The following is a 16,473-nucleotide window of genomic DNA, read 5'->3' as shown; positions in this document are numbered from 1 at the left end:
AGGTTCAAAAGTCTGAGAGTCCTATTTTTCTAGAACTTGCTACTGTGAACTTGATGAAAAGATAATTATAAAGGAAACTACTACAGACTGTACATCCTGATATTTAATAGTTGAGTTTTATCTGAGTGACTCACTCCCATGACAGAAAAAAAAAAAAACAAACATGCCACCATTTATTCTTTCCACTGTCAATATCTTAAAGTATTCCACCTTCAGATCTGAGAAGCTATGATTAATTTGATAAGCTGTAACTTTCCATGTTATTTTTTCCAGTGTTTTTGTGTGCGTCTGATATACAAGTATGTTTTGTCATTTTATTTTTGAACTAAGAGTAATTCAAAGGCTGTGAAGATAAGGAAACATTTTGCGCCAGTAATCACTGAGGTTAATTCTGGAAAATAAGAAATTATAGAAAAACAAATGATTATTGGAAAGACTGAAATGTTATCAGAGATCGAGTATAGTGTGACGTTCTTACTTTGATTACATAAGTGCAGCTATTCCAAAGCCCTGGAGCAGCGGGGATGCAGTGCGTGCACTGCAACTTCTGCCACTGTAAATGCACCCTGGGTTGCTGGGGAGCCCTGATGATCATTAATCCCTTACCTGTCCTCACACAAAGCTCTTGCACAGAGGCAGGCTGACGTATTAGACTTTCCAGAAGTCTTTTAACATCATTACGGCCCATGAGGAGTGAGAGAAACAGAAAAGGGAGGGTTGGGTATGTGGTAGCAACCTTCTGCTGGCAGAAGAGGCTAGATGGTCATTCACCTCAGTGGGTGCCATCCTGGCTTTTATTTTTTAAGAGAGCTAGCATGGAATGAAGCATGCTGTTCTTTATTACGTGTTGGTATAGAATATGGGGTAATAATAATGGTTAATAATAGTAAAATAGTCAATAATATTAACTGTTAATAATAACACCTCATGTTAGTTTTATGTTAACTGTTTAAATGAAACACTATTACTGGCTTCTTCAAGGTCACATTGCAAGCTTCAAGTCCTTCCTTGCCAGTCTGCAGGAAGTTCTTACTTCACAATAGTTGATGATATAGTCAGTTCCCAGGTTTTATGCTTCTGCAAACCAAACCACATTTTAAAATAATTATTATTGTTTTGTCCAGGAAGTTATTCAACATCGGTATTCTCAGAGTTGCTCAGCATCTAATCTGGACAGTGGCATTCAGTTCTCCTCCAGTAAAAATAACAGCCTATCAAACTGATATTCCAGGAAAGTCTGTCAAACGGATGGATTACAGGAAACCCCAGAGAGAGCCTGCATTGAAATAGATCCTAAGGAGATGACAGATACATGAATCCCAGTGTTTTGCCAAAGTTGGAGACAGGTACAACCCTGTAGATATAGGTGGTAGCTCTTTTACTGGCACTGTGCATTGTCATCAGATATTTATTTAGACAAGAAGTAGCTTTACTTCTTTTTACTGAGCTGGCAAACCAGCAGCTTCCAGGAGTACAGACCACTGAACAGTGGGACTGGCCCATGTTTGGAGTATGTGGTACCCTCCATAGGGTCTGCCTGTGAGCAGGTAAAACAGGATATTTGTTGGAGAGAGATCTACCTGTGGCAAAGCAAACCCCAGTATCTTTGCTCTGGCAAGAGAGTTCCAGGGTCCTCAGTTTAGCTCAGTATTTGCTATATTCCCTGTCTAATCAGCCACAACACAGAGAAAGAAGCACAGACTGTTTCTTCTCTTGCTGAAAGGTGCTGTCTTACTCTGTAATTCAAGCTGTGGAGGCATCTCTAGCTCCTGTGCAAGTGAGAACATGTACATCACACACAACATCTTAGTTCAGGAAATAAAGGCCTACAGTGAGGATGTGAGGATTCATTCTTTAGTCTTTCTGATGGTTCATATTGTGTAGAGCTTGTGGTTGTAAGGTATTAAACCGCCTTTTTTTTTTTTTTTTCCTATTTCATTTCAGTGAGATTTCTGTTGTTTTAGTTTTGTTTCTTTAATTTATTTAGTTAGTTATTTTAAGGTGGGGCAAGATTAATTTTTTTTTCTCTGTAAAGCAAACAGTAATTACTGGCATAAAACAGTCACATATTTTCCATGTTGTGGTCTTCAGTTACCTGGATTTATTGTTCAGCTCATACAAAGAGGGGTGGCAGGCATTGATTGATACTATATTGTAGTGTTGCTGAATGGGTGTCCAGTATGCTTTAGGCTGGGCTTCAGAGGTACTGAACTAGCCCTATGAGACCGGATTCTTGAATTTGTCTGAGATAAATGGTTTTGGATGACTTTTGCTATAACCCCTTGGAGGAACACACAGATGATAAACATCCTGGATGTTTATTGCAGCAAACACTGTAGTAGAAAGTCTTTGATCCAGAGGCTGAAGTTCAAACGTAGGAAGCTCAAACAGGATGAGTGTCAATTCTTGGTTATGTCTTCAGTCCAGTTTTTAGTTATGCAAAAATATGTGGTGTTGAAGTGTTATGGTGTTAAAATACTATTCATGGGATGCTCAGATAAAACTGTTAATATGCTCGGCCTTAAAGGACCACAAAGAATGTCTTTTTTTGGGAAGGGAATGTGTACTTGGGCTGCCCTGCACAGAACTCCATGTTGACCGGATAAGAGGCAATCTGTCCCATAGAGGTCACGTCCGTGGTAACAGTGACCAACTGTGTTTGAGAACTGAGCTGCAGTTCTCCTCATTGAGATAGAAAAGCTTCATTAAAGCCAAATTAAACCAATGCATTAGCATTTTCTGAACTGTCCTGCAAGCCTCTATGAACTTTTATTTGATGAATTATTAGTCCAGAAAAAAACGGTTTGTTTCGATTTACTTTGACATATTAAATGGAAGGGGGACTTCCTGAAAGCTGTGCTTGAAATGTCCAAACCCAGGTGTTGGTTACTGAGTAATTGCATTTGCATTTGGCTGCTACTTGTTGAGTTTCCTGGGATTTGCTTAGACCAGAATTTGGTGGCACCACAAAATACTGAGTGAGGCTGGAAATACATTCTGGGGAGCTGAAGGGAAGGCACACTGCCCTCAGAGTGCTGATGGGAAGTTTTTCTCAGTCGGCAACATGACAGAGGGTGTTTGTCCATTGAAGACAGTGTCTGTTCTGAACAGATTAGAGAGGACTGTGGAAACTAACAGGAATGGGCACTGAGGACCACCCTGGTGGAAGGGCAGTGAGCACTGCAGAGGAAAAGGGTGTGTGAATTCCCACTGCATGCTGAGGGTTTGAAGATAATTGCATGGAGAAAGGAAAGACCTGAGAGATTGCCAGTGAGAGCACTATTTGCTCTTGAAATTAAAAAGCGGAAAGGAGATCCCAAAAGAAGGAGGCTGGCCAGATAACAGGATGAATAATAGGAAAAACAGCATTATGCCATTATGTGGATGGAAGTTAAGAAATGTTAGAACCAGACCAGATGGTAACACATCATCCGTCTCTGGCCTCCTTGGGCGTGTGAGCGAAAGTCTTAGTCTATGTTTCACCCAAGGGACTCTCCCTTGTTCAGTGACAAAAATAGATAACACTCATACTTTCTGGTTGTTCGAGATGTCGTTTCAGTGATCTTCAGTGCTATGAGTGCTTCAAAGGCCTGTGTCTTCTTATCCCCTGCTGCTGCTCCTGAGCACCCCTTCACCTCTGGGCTACTCCAGAGCACACAGCCTTTGGGACAACACTGTGAAACACTTTTTCCGCTTGTTCAGACAAAAATAGTTTTCATACTTCTAGAGGTTTTCCAGACTCTTCTCCCACCCCAAGAGGCTGGGTTGGCTTTGTCAGACTGTTATCAGACCAAGCCCCGGCATTCAATCACAGGCACAGGGTGACACCTCGCTGTGGCCCAGCAGTGGAGATATCAGTGGCACTCAGTTGTCCCATGCAGGTGACAGTGCCAGCTGCTCTTCTGCACCCCTCTCCTCTGCCCATGGCTGTTGACAGAGTCCAAGCCTGTCATTTCAAAGTAGTAAAGCAATTACTTTGAGGTGACACATTGCATGTGTAAGAATTGTAGGGCATTGCTCTGTGTGCGTGATGCCCTGAATATAGCTCTTTTATCAGCCACATGGCTGATAAAACAGTAAATACACATCTGTGGCAGATTTAGGGAAAACAAAGATGGGCTGACAAGAGAAAAATATTTTGGTTTTGAGAAGAGGTACATTAAAGCCTCTATTTTTGTACCTGAACATCTGCATAGTGTCTGCTTGTTTTCCCAAAGACCTTTACGAGTTCTGGACAGTCCCAGAAAAAAAAAATGTTTATTTCTCATCCTAACTTTTCCTCTCTGGGAAGGGCCACAGTGCAGTGACCACTCCTAGAAGGAAAACCAGGACTTCATTATTCAGATCTGTTTGTCTTGGAAGACCTACAAACACCGTAGTGCTCCTATGACACATGACATGGGTCTGACTCCCTGTCTACTCTGCGTTGTTAATTTAGGCAGCTGTAGCTGTTGCCGTAGGTTTGTGGCTCCTGAGTAACCCTGTAGGAAATCTAAAGTTGCACCAGAGGTGTGTGCTGGATCAGATAACCTAATGAGAGGTCTCGAGTCTTCCTGTGAGCCCTGCCCACTGTTGGCCGCGTTGGCTGGAGGAGGCCACACAGAGCCCTGCTGCCTTGGCCTGATGGGCAGCAGGCCTCAGCCTCTGCAGTCCCAGTCTTGTACGTGTAAGTGGGGGCTGAGTATGTTTATCATGGCTCATTGCAAAACTCGCCTCTAAATGAAGCTTTCTCACTGGCCACAGTCATTTTCCTTCAGGAATGCAGATGTCTTGGTTGCCATCACCAGTGGCTGAAGCTCTATAGGAAAGAAAAATGGTTGAGGGGCAAGGTGTCCTCTCTGCATGTGCAGTTTGCTCTAAGGCATCAAATGGTTTCAACAACATGGAAGTGTTGTTCTAGTAGCAGTGTGCAAGCAGCGGTGGGATTACCAGTAGGAATTTGTGTCCTACTTCAAAAATAGGAGCTTTGTCAAAACATTGCCTGCCATAATTTGTGTCCTGCTTCAAAAATAGGAGCTTTGTCAAAACATAGCCTGTCATAACATACAGTTTTTCAACAGAGTTTAACTGCATTGAAGTTACAGACTAACCTGCTAGAAAGTATGTCTAGCATTTAAGAATGAAAAAACAGACAAAGTAAGATCAGAAATTTAAAGATAATCCAATCCTGTGCAACTATTAATAAAAGATATATAAGCTGGTAATAGAGCCGTCATTCTGGACGAATAGCTAGCTATCTAAAGGACGTTTATGTATGGAAAAAGAACTAAGAGAATGCTAGGGAGATTAATTTTAGACATCATGTTAAAATTTTCAGGCTTAAATTTATAATCTTCCTCCTTTGTATATGGGCAAATTACAGTTTTCTGGGGCCCTTTCATAGGGTATGTTTATTTTTTTATTCTTTGGGAGATAAGTGATAGTTAAATGCAATAAGTGTGTTTTCTGATTATAGAAAGATGTACGTTGCATGCCTCGCTGGGACAGTCCTTTGGGTAAGGCATTTTACAGGATCCGACTAGTAATTGCAGGGAGGCTTCTCTCACTTTGCAGTCCTGCTGCTGATCCCAAGGGCCCACTACAAACCATAGGCTCTGCTCCTCTTACATGTGCTCGTGCTGATCTACTTGGTGGACCTTGAGTAAATCTTTTACTTTTTGCCTCCTTTATTGCATCTTTCACCTCCACTTCTGTAATTTGTAAAAGAGGGTTAAGTGACTGGCCTACTGATCCCCTGACTTCAAGGACATTGCTCTGATGGCTTTTCCAGGAGCTCTGTTTATGGGTAAGGAAGTCGGGGAGAAGTCATAGATCAGGATTTAGTCCATGGTTTTCTTTCACTCTCTACATTGATACTTGCTGTGTGTTTCTAGTGGTTATCTTTCAGTGATTTTAATAGAGCTCCTCTAGCAGTAAATCATGCCAGGGAATTTTCCCTGCCTCCACATATTATATAGGAATTGTCCTTTTCCATGATGGGAAGGGGTTAACTGCAGTTGCTACAGCTAATATGGTCTGTCTGTTCCACTAGCTCCAGCTACTCTGGCATGTTCTGTGTTTAGGCTAACACAAAACTATAAAAAATATTATTTTCTTTTATTATTAATTTTCTTCCTTCCCATTCGTCTTTGTGAATTCTTCTTCTATGAGTTCTTAGGAATTGTTTATGCCAGAGTATCCTGGGGAACAGCTGTAACCAAACTATTTTTCTGTGTGACAGAAAGCTGGGATCAAAACTCTCACCACCACTAACCTTTGTATTTGTTATTACCTGGTATGAAAACTATTATGTCAGATACATCCTACTTTTCCCTGTTTACCTAAAAGCCTGTGATCTTGATGTAGATGCTACAAGGATCAGAGAAACAGAAGCCTAAGGGCTGGACTGGAGCTTTTGTCTCATACAAATCTTTGACTTCTCTTTGCTGCCACCTTCATGTTCAGGGGGGAGAAGGTGACTCTGTTCTATGTTATGGAGGGATGTGCTCCAGCTCTCATATTGGCACCTTCCTCGTGTTGTCTGTCGCACTTGCTGCTGCCTCTGAACTCTTTGGAACAGTGCTATAGAGCAGTTTCTTTCACTCCTTTGTTTCTGACAGGCTGAGACAAGTACTTTATGCAGCAGCTCATGGTACCTTTGCTTCCTGCTCAGTTTTTTATCTGTTGTTGTAACAGGACGTCCATAAATTAACATTAATTGAAGATCTTCAGTTCTGGATCTAGACTCAGTGCATCAAACTCAGACCCAACATATAGATCAGGTGAGCAGATATCCTTCTTAATCTTGCCTGAGATTATCCAGGTGGAGCACTTCACTACAGTTGGAAAGGAGGCTTGTGGTTGATGGAAAATAGGCGTAGAACAGCAGGATGAAGGAGGTTGTGTTCTCCTTGGTGAACATAGCCAAGTCGCTGGGTCCCACTGTGGGTGAGAAGGCTTTCTTCATAGTTGGGGCATGAATCAGACATTTATGGTGTGATTCAGTGCCCACTTAACGGTAACATGTATGAATTGTTATATGATTCATTTTCCTTCCACGAGTCTTAAGGGGGCCTGTTGATAGTTAACACAGATGCACTATTCTACTTCAGGTGTCTGCAACAGGTGGGATGAATCGCACATGAGAGTCTGGGTCCAGTGGGAAGATGATAAGGTCTGTTTGGAGATGTTTGATTTTGTCCTGTGTGACAGATAAGGTTTTATTTTGTTTTAGTTAGTTACTTTCTTGAGGAAAAAGAAACAGAGGAAAAATGAACATGTCTTGAAACCTTGCATTTGTCAGATATGAAGCTAGAAGGGAGCAGAGAATGCCCTGGACAGAAGTGTAGTCAGTATTCCTTACACATTCTTGTAAGAAAATCCAAAGAAAGACCATTACTTTAGCAGTTAATTTGTAGAAGTAGAAGAAAGCCCTGCAGTTAAGGCAGCCTGTTAACAGGGTAGGGACTGGGAGCTCTGGCATTCAGAGAGTCACCAATATGAAAGATGTGCAACTTCTTTCCTTGGCTTCATGTAGCCAGGCACAGGCAGGGCTCAGGGCAGAGATGGAACAACTTTCATCTTTGTAGCGGGCTCCTCTGGGTAAAGACAGGTAGGAGATGGTGGGGGTATTGATAAAAGTCTTGCTCTTTTTCTGTTTGGAACATAAATTTTTAGATGTCAAGGTTTTTCACTAACACCAGGGTGTTTAAAAAGCATAGACTTTGAGAAAAGACTTGAAATTGAATCCGTATTTTAAAATGGATTTGTCATCACTCACTGCACTTGGTGTTCTTTGGTTGAGAAAATTAGTGTTATCCTCAGCCAAAATTCAAATACTGTTAAAAAATGTGTGGAGTAAACGTGCCTAACTCTGAAATTTTAACATTTTTGTGGGATTTTCTCTTTAGACATATAGTATTTTAGGAGAATGAGGTACAAGAGGGTGAGAAATTGAGGATATAATTTAAGGAACATAAGTTTTGTCTCGTTCTTAATAAATGAAAGCCACTTTTGTCTGGTGGCACACTGTCCTGTTTTCCAAAGAACTGCAGAAAAGCACCTGCTCTCTCCTAAAAAGATCAGACTGCTCACACACAGCCACCATGCCACACTTCATTGCCATCTCAAAATAGGTGGCACATCTTCTTTGAGCACTGTGAGAATACAAGGGAAAACCAAAGAACCCCCAAAATCTCTCTCCCAACCCCACCCCCCCCAAAAAAAAAGAAGAAAAAAAAAAAAAAAAAAGAGGAAATTAATTTGAGGTTTGCTGGGTGTAGCGCAGCACCTGTTGAATTTAGGAGCACAGAGCTCCTAAATTTAGGAGCCAGCTTTGGCTGGCAGCAGGGACACAGTGGCCTGACGTAGCTGGGGGTCCTGCTGGACACAGCTGTGCCCGTGCTCAATCCCTGCTGCTTTCTGCCATCTAGTGGTTAGCAAAACCTGTCTTCTGCCGAGCAACTAACATTAAAAAAAAAAAAAAAAAAAAAAAAAAAAAAAAAAGAGAGAGAGAGAGGCAGGATGCAGTATGCTCTGGGGGAAAGACAAGCGAGGCACGACAAGCATTCTGCCCTCTCTTAGCCAAGTGGACACAACGCTCCTGCATCCTCGGGTCTGAGTTCTCTTTTCCAGAACATGGCTGGGTAGCACAGGTTTTTCTTGCTGATTTTGCTGATTCCAGCCTCATCTAGACTGAAAAGTACTTCAACATCTCACTTTTGGAAGTTGCCAAACAACTAAGCTTCCAATTTTTTATTTTTATCATTATTATTATTATTTTATTTTTGGTGAGTCTTTACCCTCACTTAACTGATTGGAAACAACTATTAGGTTAGTCTGGTGCCCAAGCAGTGGCACTGTGCCACTGAGTGCTGCCTACTCTCCAGATGCTTTATATACAGAAAGAAATCCTGACCAACTCCAGTCTTCAGGGAAGGTTGCAAGCCTTGTCAGGTTATCAGGATTTTTGTTACTGCACTGTAAGAACAGTTCCTAGAGGAAATAGAGTGCTTTGACTCATTCATCCAAAATTTCCATCCATATAGAAAATGAAAAACAATATTGTGTTTTAAAAGTCTGGTACTTTCCACCTTACCCTTTGTGGTAATGAAATAAAGTAAAAACAGGAGATTGATGTGTCTTTATTACTTATATCCTCTTCCTCTCCCACCTGCCCTCTTCCCCAGGAAAATCACCACATACCTCGCAGCAGAGGTGCGGAAAAGCAGATGATTTCCCCTGCCTGACTCAGGGGTAGGGGGCAGGGGGCTCCCTGGCTGGTAGGGCAGGTCCTGGCTGCCCCGGGCATCAGGTGCCTTCCTGGGGCCAGGGCATCAGCCCCTGAGTGGGGTCAGCACCTAGGTGCTCAAGCCAGAGGTGGTTAGTGAATCCTCCAGGAGGTGGGGAAAATGTGGATTGCACAACCTGTTCTAGGGCCTCACCGCTCTCAGAGTAAAGAATTGCTTCCTAATGTCTAATCTAAATCTACCCTCTTTTAGTTTAAAGCTGTTACTCCTTTTCTTATCGCTGCTATATTTGCATGCAGACTCACCACTGAAAGAGCTCAGTTAAATATTTGGCCTAATCAGAATGCGTTTATCTGTTTTCCAAGGTAAAAAGATATTATGTCACATCTGCAGGGGAAGGAAGAAAGTATGGTGCTGGCTCCTCTTTCCAGTCTCTGCAGTAGGTATTAGCAGGCATGTCGAGGCTCAGGATTGTCACGACTTCTGCCAAAATCAATGTGTATAATTTGAAAATTAATTTTTATATGTGTAAAGAGCCCATACTTCCCTTAATACTATGACCTTATAACTGACTTTTTAATGCTATGGTCAAAGCTTGCTAACCTGTCTGTTTTCTGGAGCAAGAATGCTGTTTCCAAATCAATGAACTCACAATCTTTTATCTAGCACAGGGCACAACTTTATTGTTGTTGTTGTTCTTGCTATTATTATTATTATTATTACTATTATTATTTTCTCAAATAAGGAATTATTTGAAAACGGTGTTGCTGATTTAGAAAAATAGAATCCTCCAGGGTGTTGACTCTGCTTTTTCAATCATTGTGCCTCAAGAAAGATGTCAACCAATTCGAGAGAGCAGAGAGAACAAAAGCAAGACTGTTGGTGGGTCTGTTGAAAGATTTGAGGTCATTCAGTCTAGTGTGAGATGTGATGTCTTCAAATATACAAATGCACACCTGTAAAAAGGGTGGGAGAAAATATTCTCCATTTCCACTTGAGACAGAGTAGGAAGTAATGGTTCTAGGTTCATGGAAGGATGTCTAGGCTAAATGATAGGAAAAGCTTCTACTTGTAGTCATTATAAAATGCTGGAATAGAAATCAAGGCGCTGGAAATTGAGGCCCTTCCAGCTGGTGAAGGGCCTGGACCATAAGTCCTATGAGGAGCGGCTGAGGGAACTGGGGTTGTTTAGTCTGGAGAAGAGGAGGCTCAGGGGAGACCTCATTGCTCTCTACAACTACCTGAAAGGAAGGTGTGGGGAGCTAGGGGTTGACCTCTTCTCGCAGGTAACGGCTTTCAGTATTGTGATCTTGCGTCAGGTTATGTTGTCCTTCCCAACCAGCTTTCTCTTTTCTTTTACTCTGCAAAAGTCATTTCTTTAATTTTCCAGACAGGAAAGGCAGAGGGCTGATAAGTACCCAGCGTGTACTTATAAAGTTCACTCCCGATGAACTGCAGGCTGGACCCGTGGGGTGGCCAGAGGGCCCTATCCAAGTGAGATCTGTGATCTTAAGTATAGCTCTACGTGGCTTTGTCAAGAGTACACGTACCATATTAGAGCCAAACATGGGAGCGTATGGCTCTCAAGAAGGCAGTTCTGTTTCATTATTGGAACTGAGCCAGAAACTGTCTGACTTCCAAGCAGTTAACACATTTCCTTTATAAGAAATGGGTGCATTTTTTGTACAGCATGTTGGGAAGTGTGTTCCAAAGGCTACTTCAGGGTTGACCTATGTTTCTTCTCTTTCTTACTAGGAAAAAAGTTCCCAGGGCCTTCTCTGCTAGTGAAAGATATTGAAGTGCTAATTCTGATACCGGGTATCCTCTTGCCAACAGACCAATGCTGCAAAACTCTTCAAAAGAAGAAAAAATGAAGCCACCTGAACCAGTTAAAATCTCTCCCTGTGAATTTCTCAGCTTGTACAGCGCAGTGGGAATCTGCACTTCAGCATGGAAATCTGCACTTCAGCAAGGGCTGCACCACTTGGAGATTTTTGCAAAGGAATGCGATGTCCCCAGGATTTCAGGGTTGAGTTTTTGCTCTGCTTTTGTTCGCTTCCATTCTGAATTTGCTTTTTGGCACCCTATCCCTTAATTTAAGATCAGCCAATTACTTTCACAGTTTTGTCTTGTCTCTGTCTTGTCTTTTGTTTCTCTTTCATGGGATTAGAGCTCTGAAGCTCTTACAAGAAAGAAGAAACACCACCCTGGAACATGAGAGCCTTGTGTGGGCACTGAGAGCTGTTTTTACTCAACCTTTGTTTCGTCAAGAAAAGTAGGTGTATAAAATCAAAGTACATGTTGCTTCCCATCACATGCTTACATGTGAGACCACTTAAAGCCTGTTGCCAGACAGGCAGAGAAGAGGAAGCCAGTAGATCACTGGGTTTTTCAGCCCCTGAGAGAGATAACCAACCACTGTGTGCAACCGTGAGGTCCCTGGCTGGGGAGCTCATCGTGATTCTGTAACCACAAATTATGTAAGGTGTGCTTTTGCCTCTTACTCTCGTACTGTGTTAGAGGCTGCTGCTGTAGTTATCTTTTAAATGCAAATTTCTTGAGAAAATAGGGGTCTACTGAAGTTACTGCTTCCAGAAAACCACAGCTGTCAGTGATTAGGGCATAGACAAAGGAAGTAATTTATTTTTTATTTTTATTTTATTAAATCTAGATGAGATGACATTTCCAAAAGATTCTGGGCCTCTGCAGAATTTGTGAAAATACAGCAAAGTGAGGCTAAATCCCTAATATGAACTTTAAGTAATATATTTCTGGGTATTAGCAGCTTGAAAAAGGAGAAAAAAAAATAGCAGAAGCCACCTCTGCTTCACCATCCTTCCCATAATCCAGAAATAGTAGAAAGTAGGTGAATTTCTCGGTACACATGAAGTTGACAAGCAGATCTCTCTTACCAAGGTAGAAATTGTTGTAGAATAGGTTACTTGAGAAAAAGCAAACGTAATCCATTAAACCTCTGAGGCTGCATCCAGAAATCTGAGTAGTGACTTTATGGATTATCTTGGGCCCTATTTGAAGAATAGTTGCCTGTAAAACTTAAACATCTATTCACCATCTAGTGCCAGGCGAAGTAGCTCCATAGCTTCTGGTCATGGTGAGTCCTTTTGTGTTAGGTAGAGGTCTGGTTCTCCATGAACAGAAAGTGAACGGTGCTGAGACCTGAAGAAATGTGGTCACGGTTGCAGGTCTCAGTCACCAGATATATGTTGGTGCATCTGGTTATGTGTAGAAATGCTACATAGGCAGTACGTGTGCCTTCCTACCTATACTGCCCCAACCTGGGGGGGTCAAGTAGTCTACAGAAGATGTCATTAGCCACAGTTTCAGATGGAAAGATAGATAGATAGGTTGTTTAAGAGGGCTGTATTAGCCAAGGCAGCTTGATTTTTAGGAAGTGTTGGGTCTTAGGGCATTCAACCACAATTTCTTGCTGGGATATACGGGAGAGTTTATTTGTTAGTTACTGTCAGTTTCTAACCACAGTATTATGAAGTTCCTTTTTGTAATGTATTTGTTGAACATGCCTGCCTCTGACTACTTTTCCCCCTTCCAAAGGTGCAGAGTGAAAGCTGAGCATGTGATTCACTATCAGAGGGAAGGCTTTTGTCTCAGCGGTGGTGGTGGCTGAGCTGCAGAAAATGGCACAGCACTGGTGTTGAGTGGAGTCCCAGAAACACTACGCACAGAGACATGTAGTAAGTAATGCATATGAATTGGCTCATCTAGGAAATCTCATCTTAAAAGAGAGTCTGTGAATAAAGGTCACTTGATGAAAACCTAGCTGCCACAGCACTAGCTTGAGGCAGCAAAGTGCTACTCTTGAGTTGATGCAAAATGATCAGTCTCAGGTTCTCAGCTGGCTGACACCTCATGCCAAGCATATTCTACATGTATACTCCGAACTTGGACAGTTGACCAAGCAAGTCTCCTCTCAACACAAAGACTAAAATTAATGACACAAAACGTGTATAATTAACTATACAGGTTCATTATAACATGAAGTCCTCTGTCTCACAGGCCAAGATTCATAACAGTTAAAAGGTCAGTCTCTTAATGATGTTTCCAATATTGATTTTCCATTTCTTTTTCTATGTTACAGTAACTATGGCAGCAGTATTCTATTTGTGGATCCCTGCAGATGTGTGTGCACATTAGGAAGGGAGAAAGCAGAATAGGACTTTGAAGTTGGGTTTCGGGGTAGGTAGTAAATTACAGTGGTTTGGAACTTCAAGGGCATAGTAAGATCACTTGTGTGAAACTGAAAGGGTATGAGTGCAGTTGATTCACACAGATGACTTACCACTGGCCTGTGTGGATGGAAACCATCCAGCCTTTGGGCTTACTTGATTCCTAGGCATTTCCTTTTCATTAGGTGATCAGGAACTGATCACATGAGCAGGCCTGCCTCCGGTGTAGGGTTTTGTTTGTTTGTTTGTTTTGTTTGTTTTGGTTTGTTTGTTTGTTTTTGAAAAATACTAGTCACCACTTAAAACTCACTCAAAAATGAGGGTTCTTAACCTCACAAGGCCTTGCCTCTACTGAGGGACATGCAGTTGTTTACATCTCAAGCTCAGCAGAAAACTTGCTGTCCACTAGGTGCTGGTGGTTCTCCTTAGCGATCCTTTTCTGTGCACCCCTTCAGGTATGCTTTTCCTGCTCTGTTTTCCACCGAGATCTGCTCCTGTCTCTCATCCCTGGCCACTGTCTGTGGTTCCCATTTGCCTGGGCTGGTGTTTGTTGATCTGAAACAGAGTAGGGAAACAGATCTGTGGAGGCCGCGGAATGGGGAACCCACTGCAGGGAGCAGGCTGGGGAACAGGCCAGGCGTGGAAATGGATGTTTGCCTCTCCCCTCAGCCTGGTTGTGCACCCAGCCTGGTGGTGTGGCCTGGTGCCAGGGCTCAGCCCTGTGTTTGTGTGCCCTGTTTCCCCTTAAGACACAGATTATAGGGAGACTCAGGGAATGTTAGCGGTGGATTTTGGGAAGATCCCAGATGCAAGATTATGCCTTTTATGCAGAGATGGAAACTTCATCTTTCAAGTAGTTTTAGCTGTACCACTTCCTTCTGCACACTCCTCACTGCTTGTGCACCTTATTATACAAAATGGGGGGCAGAATATTGTGGAGGTGTGGGGGAGAAATATTTCAAAACAGGTAATTGGAGAAGCAAGGCTTGGCAAACTGTCGCTTGATCTAGCAGTATGGCAAAGTTTGTTGTTTGCCAGAAGCAGTCCCATCTCATAGATCCATAGATCTTTGGGGCCCAAGAGTAGGGAAATGAATAAACCTGACACTGTTATATATATATATATATGTTTTGTTTTGTTTTGTTTTGTTTTTCTTAGAAGCAAGAGTCTTTGAGGGAATAACTGGAGAAAATGAAACTAGAAGGGTTGGTGTGTTTTACAGTCTAAGAACCCATTTGTTCCATGTATGCTTGTAAGAGACTTATGTACTGTGCAGCCTTGCTCGGGAGAGAGTAACCAGGCAGTGCAGCTGCATGTTCCTCCCCTGCAGGAAAAGGCCACTGGATCATGATGAAGAGCAGTAACATGCATTTACAGTCCTTCAGCTCCGCAGACTTTGCTATTTTCCTTCCATGTTTGTGTGTGGGTGTAACAGAGCAGCACAGCTTTGTGTTCTTTGGGCTTCCTGTGTGACTATACCTGCACCGTGTATTTGGTGCAAAAATAGAAAAGGGAAGTCAAGAAGTAGAAAATTATGTGGTGTAGGCTGGATGCCCTTGGGCTACATCTTCGTGAGGCTGCACAGGTGCTGTACGTCCCCCACAGAATGCATCCCATGCCTGTTTGCTTTCTTCAATGGGTTATAGTGGTCATGTGGATGATTTAACACTGGTATTGGCTTCTTTCAGTCACACACTGAGCACATGCAACAAGTTGTGAGACGGCACTGCTTCCACTGGTGTCCTGCCCTGTCAGTAGGATGCTACTCCAGAAAATTCGAAGGCCATCCACTGACCCTTAGCACAACTGTTGTTAGGTGTCATGTCTCAAATGTAACCATTGTGTTTCTGAGAGGTACACTAGATTATTAAGATGAACATGAAAATTCTTGACTGAAAGTGTACACAGAAATTCGTGACTGAAATGTTAGATGGTTTCAGTCAACACCTCTTGCTTCCCTCCTTCAAAAGAAAGACTCTCGATGTATTTGCTTAAAAAAATAAAAGAACCTACCACAGACTCCTGTGCTTTGCTTTTCTACACTAGCACATTTTATGGTAAGGTGGTAAGGTGCTTCCTGTTTATCTACAAAAATCTCATCTCCCAAATCAAACCTGACTCTCTGGGGACCTCTTCTTAAGCCATGCCTTGCTCTAAAGGTAAAACGTGTCACATTCAGATCTCACTAGCATTGCAGCTGGGGGTTGTGCAGTACTTCTCATGCATGCACTCAGTCTCATTGTAGCTCTTGGTCACCAGGGCATCATCCTAGGGCTGCTCTGAGCAGAGCTGCTGATGCTTTTGGCTGGCTGGGGTGACAGAGGGAAAGCTGTGTGTGCGTGGGTGAATGCACCTCAGAGCTGGCTGGGAAGTCACACAGATAACCTGCCTGTAACCCAGCACCCCTTCACCTCTCAGAGGGACTTTGGACTCTTCTCTCTATGTACTATGGTATGAGCGGAGTATTTATACTGCAAAACATCCGTGAGAAACATATGGTTTCACTTGTACTTGTTCCTGAAAGGATGGCCTTTTCCCTTTCTGCCTGCAAGGCCAGTGTCCAGGTCATAGAAAGAAATTAGAGAAGTTTGATGCCTTTTGCTGAGGCTTTCTCTTCACTGAATGACTGTCCTTGTTTTTCAGTTTAAGACCACTGAGGTGGAAGCTCTTTCAGAGAGACAGTTTCTTTGTATTCTGAAATCTATAAAAAATATTGTTGCCTTTATCAGCTGTGCAATAAATGCAATTAACTGTCTATTTCATATGTAAGCTAATGAATTTTTCTAGGAGATATTTTTCCACACTCTTTTTTTTTTTTTTTTTTTTAATGAGGTTTATCAGTGATTTATTGGATTGATAAGTTACATATTAAAAAAAAAAAAAAAAAAAAAAAAAGGTCAACATACCTTGTGGCCTGAACTAATTACCAGTGCAGAAATCCATTGATTTTTCTCCACACAGATGGATGATTGGGTTTGGAGGAGATGAAGGGGGATGAAGTACAAGTGAGCCATAAGCATAATAAACCATCTAAATTATCC

General features: G+C 42.3%; 1 protein-coding gene across 29 annotated transcripts in view; it reads left to right on the top strand.

The window, feature by feature from the left end:
* The window catches only part of LOC311443675 (OX-2 membrane glycoprotein-like), a 50,613-nt gene that overhangs the window by 27,170 nt on the left and 6,970 nt on the right, over positions 1-16,473 (top strand). For 7 of the 29 annotated variants that reach the window (XR_014697398.1, XR_014697399.1, XR_014697413.1 and 4 more), the window contains 2 exons: positions 11,064-11,502; positions 12,801-12,940. Coding sequence is in view for 1 of the 29 variants with exons in the window: in XM_084534008.1 (XP_084390134.1) it covers positions 10,983-11,012 (30 nt within the window). In the remaining 28 variants the exon portion in view is untranslated. Of the gene's footprint in view, positions 1-6,675; positions 6,762-10,982; positions 11,503-12,800; positions 13,443-16,473 lie in introns of those variants that run through there. The other 22 variants (XR_014697400.1, XR_014697414.1, XR_014697415.1 and 19 more) reach the window with 11 other exon arrangements.

This window comes from Aythya ferina, assembly GCF_964211825.1.
Source record: "Aythya ferina genome assembly, chromosome: 1".
NCBI lineage: Eukaryota > Metazoa > Chordata > Aves > Anseriformes > Anatidae > Aythya > Aythya ferina.
The sequence above is the reverse complement of the archived record's forward strand: the minus strand, read 5'-3'. Positions and strand labels throughout refer to the sequence as shown.